General features: G+C 37.3%; 1 protein-coding gene across 1 annotated transcript; it reads left to right on the forward strand.

Moving 5' to 3' along the window:
- The first annotated feature begins 359 nt into the window (after nucleotides 1–359).
- cmtm8b (CKLF-like MARVEL transmembrane domain containing 8b) lies at nucleotides 360–3,671 on the forward strand. The gene is made up of 4 exons (XM_014003341.1): nucleotides 360–613; nucleotides 1,515–1,688; nucleotides 1,832–1,951; nucleotides 3,397–3,671. Exons 1-4 carry the CDS (start codon nucleotides 482–484, stop codon nucleotides 3,481–3,483), a joined length of 513 nt encoding a protein of 170 aa, XP_013858795.1. The 5' UTR covers nucleotides 360–481; the 3' UTR covers nucleotides 3,484–3,671.
- Nucleotides 3,672–3,796: the final 125 nt, after the last annotated feature.

A 3,796-nucleotide genomic window follows, 5' to 3' on the forward strand; every position in this document is an offset into this window, starting at 1 on the left:
GACCAGTAATATTTGGGGTCACAAGTTTTAGCAATGAATATTTTGTGGGTCAGAAGATAAAAAGTTTGGGAACCACTGCTCTAGATGAATTCAAGTAAAATTAAACTTGTTGCAAAAATGATTTTTAGGACTCCTGTGTCCTTTTTCATATTTTTATACTCATCTCAAACTACAAATACCAAAGAGGGAAATATCTCTGTCTCTATTGCTGTAATTGTCACATAATGTGTTTAATTTAGAATCACCTAAAAGCTGACTGAGGAAGAAATCTGTCCATCATGGTAAACTTTAAAAAACTTCAAGTTCAAATTGATTTAAGACGCTGACTTTTAAAAAGAAACCAGATAAGTTTGGCCGGAGTGGGTTTGTGTTGTTGTCCCAGAGATGGGTGTCTCTGCTGGATTCCAGGACAGGAAGACAACTTCCTGAGCTGCGGCGGCAGCCTCAGTCCATCCACACGGGCTTTGTTTGTCAGTGCATCATGGACAGGACAACCGTGGTGCCGACCTGCAGAGGACCCCAGCTGCCGCCGCCCAACACCTCCACCTCCACCTTGGCCTTCAACCAGCATTTCACCACGACGGCCGCAGGAAAGCTTCACCTGGCTGAAATTGTAAGTGGAACTTTTGGTTTCTAAACTGTATTTTTGTGTTTGAAAGGAAAGAAATTAAAGTGAAGATAAAGGCAAAAAACTTTCGGCAAATCTTACAGACATTCTGATATTTCTAAAAGTTGCTGTGAAAGTTAAAAAAAAGTTTGGATAGAGCTGCGGACTGCATAATGAGTTCACTGAGAAAAACATGAAATAAATAAGACAACTTCATGTATTTTCTTAAGAATTTGCTTGAAGGGAAAAAAATCCCTGTAAAAGACAGATTTATAATCTAACTTTGTTCCAGTCAGAGTTTACATGAAAAAGGAAGTCAACCAAAAACACCAAGTAAATCAAGTCTTCCTCTTTTCTTTGCCTCATTGTCTCTCTTCCTTTGCAAATCAGCTGAAGGAAAAACTCGAGGACAGCCTTTCTTGTAATCCAGTCTGGCTGGCTGCCATGCACCGACTGAGCAGGCTGAGAATAATATAATCTGACCCAAAGTTGTTCAAAAAGCAAAACTTATACATGTTCTGTGCACACATGATTAATACCCACATTTGAACAATACGACAACTTTAAAAACCACTACATTGAAATGAAAAGTTTAGCATCTATCAAATGACTTTGACGTTTTTTTTCCTCAAATATTTCTATTTAGGTAGTTTAAAAATGAAAGCTTTTAATTTGAAATATTTTTTTCCAGTTGAACAGAAAAGCAGCCGGGGTTACATTCACTGTTAACGTCAAAAAACAGAATAATCCAGGAATCTTTTGTTGTGAGGAGGAAGGGTGGGGTTTGGAGGCTGGACTGAGCCGGGTGCAAAACATTTGAACGTCTGATTAAAGATAATTTCCTGAATGAAATGTTATTTTTAAAGTAGTTTAATATTTTTTGTTTCCTGTCCTCGCCCCTCTTCAGGTGTGTGGTATGATGGTGTGGATTCTGGTTGGGGGTACCGATTATTTCCGTCTGTCTGCTCTCTGCTGGGTCATGTTTGTTTCCATCCTGGTCTGGATTTTCACAGTGTGCCTGTTTATCATTTTTCTCACCGGAGCCCACAACAGGATAACACACATCCCCTGGACTTTACTGGTAACACACATCCACACAAAAACACACACAACACAAAGACTTTATATTGAATTGCTTTAGTTAAATTCATTTTTGTAACTTTGAGAGTTGAAAGAGTTTTCCTAGCTCCTTTGGCCTCTCAGATGTGTTTTCCTCTCTTCCAGTCTCTGTGTTTTAACTGCAGCGCTGCTTTGTTGTACCTGCTGACAGCCGTGGTCGATGCGCTCACTGTTAACTGGGCTGTCAGAGGGCGACACAACTACAACTGTTGGGCAGCATCAGCTGTAAGCGTTTCAACCATTTCCATGGCACAAGTGTGTCAAAGCGTTCATTAAACTACTTCAGAGAAGACTGCTTTATTTTCTGCACATCCATAACTTTGTCAGGTTTTATCAGTCCAGAAAATAAGCTTGATCACTTTTTACTCGTTTGTGCATCCTGAAAACAAACTTTCGCTATTCACATATAAGCAGTACATAGTATATCAGTTGGATGGCATCTTATCTACCAGACAGTGTAGACCTCCAGAAATGCAGGGAAAGTTCAGACTTATTTTAGGTGAAATTCTTTGGAAAGGATGAAGCAGTTCATGTCTTACCTGTTGTAGATGAATCTGAATGGATTGATGAGACAACAACTAAACTGAGCAGAGGCAAAATGAGAGGAGATTGTTATTTTAAAGCATTTCCAATTTCATTATCACATGCAAATTTCAAATCACCTCTGTCAATTCAGTATTTGAATAACCGTAAAGACTGATCTTGCTTTAAAGGGATTCATATCACCTCCTTATGCCCAAGTTTTAAACTATGATCGTTTTATGTTGGGAATGGATAAAGTTGTAGCTGTTATTTAAGCTATAGCTTAAAAATAACATTATGCCAATTTACACTGCTCTGCTTCACTGCGACGTGATCTCTGTTGTAAAAACGCACCCATTATGGTCAAGGAGAGAATTTACTCTACCTCCGCAGGGCAACAAAGGGTGGCAGCCATCTGCTAAAATTTGACTCGGTTTTATTTTTGCCAGATGTTGGAGCAAGTGCAGAGTTAATCTACAAAGATCACACCGCACCAACAGGAAAAGAAACAAGCAGAACAGTCATGTTTTCAAAATAATTCACCAAAGACAGATTGCATTTAGTTGAAATCTGTATTAGTAGATAGGTAAATAGGTCATTCATAGACAAATGCTGTCAAAATTGACCATTTATAGTTATGAATAACATACACATAATACAATATGATACAAACAAAACATGAGAATTTTATTCTGAAATCAAAATTCTCAAAAAGAAAAACAGTGTGTCCTCATATTTAACTCTATGAGTCTGTCTTCCACAGAATGAATTATTTTTATCTGACTGCATCTATGATATAATATAATCTATGCACATCATATTTTGGAGGTTGATCTTAATCCCACGAGAGCTAGCTGTTAGCTTGTCAGTTTGATCAGAATTCAACTTTATTTAATCAAACTGGGAAAGTTAAAAAAAAGGTGCAAAAATACAATGGACCATAAAAGATCCCAGTCATCTCAGATCTCAATAATCAGAGAGAAACAGTTTATTCAGTAAGCTTTATTTTATTCTTAATGCTTAGAGTTAAAAAAAATCAGTGAGGCTTTGACTTTTTTTAAACAACAAATGATGCTTCTATAAAATTACAGTAAAATAAAATAATCCACTAAATATATATTTGTTTCTCATTTGCTTGGCCTCCTCAGTTTTTTGCCTCTCTGACCACCCTGTGCTACTCAGGAAGCAGCTTCCTGAGCTACAGAGTCTGGAGAAGCTCGGAGGATTTGCACTAGAGCCACTGCCTCGTCAGTCACTTCTTTATGAGTCAAACGGAGAGGAAACACAGATGAAGCTGTAATGAAAGTTTTGTTCACATTAATAAAATCAGCTGATAAATCAACTGGATCAAGAGAAAAGAAAATTGTTCTCTGTTTGTTGTTTTTGTTTTGTATGTTTGTTTGTTTTTTCTTTGTATTTGTACTTTTACAGAATGTCAAAATGTCCTGATGTTATGTCCTGATGCATCTCAGTAATCCAGGTAAAAAATCAAAAAGAAAAAAAATGTATAGGTCCTCTGGACGGGTTCTTCTTTAATGAAACGTTTCG

This window comes from Austrofundulus limnaeus, unplaced genomic scaffold, assembly GCF_001266775.1.
Source record: "Austrofundulus limnaeus strain Quisiro unplaced genomic scaffold, Austrofundulus_limnaeus-1.0 Scaffold18, whole genome shotgun sequence".
Classification (NCBI taxonomy): domain Eukaryota; kingdom Metazoa; phylum Chordata; class Actinopteri; order Cyprinodontiformes; family Rivulidae; genus Austrofundulus; species Austrofundulus limnaeus.

What these genes read in the sequence shown, in the direction of transcription:
- cmtm8b (XM_014003341.1), top strand. Translation starts at nt 482, where the DNA reads ATGGACAGGACAACCGTGGTGCCGACCTGCAGAGGACCCCAGCTGCCG. An exon ending in ACATCCCCTGGACTTTACTG is followed by an intron (nt 1,689 to 1,831) that starts GTAACACACATC and finishes CCTCTCTTCCAG; the next exon opens with TCTCTGTGTTTTAACTGCAG. An exon ending in ACTGTTGGGCAGCATCAGCT is followed by an intron (nt 1,952 to 3,396) that starts GTAAGCGTTTCA and finishes TGGCCTCCTCAG; the next exon opens with TTTTTTGCCTCTCTGACCAC.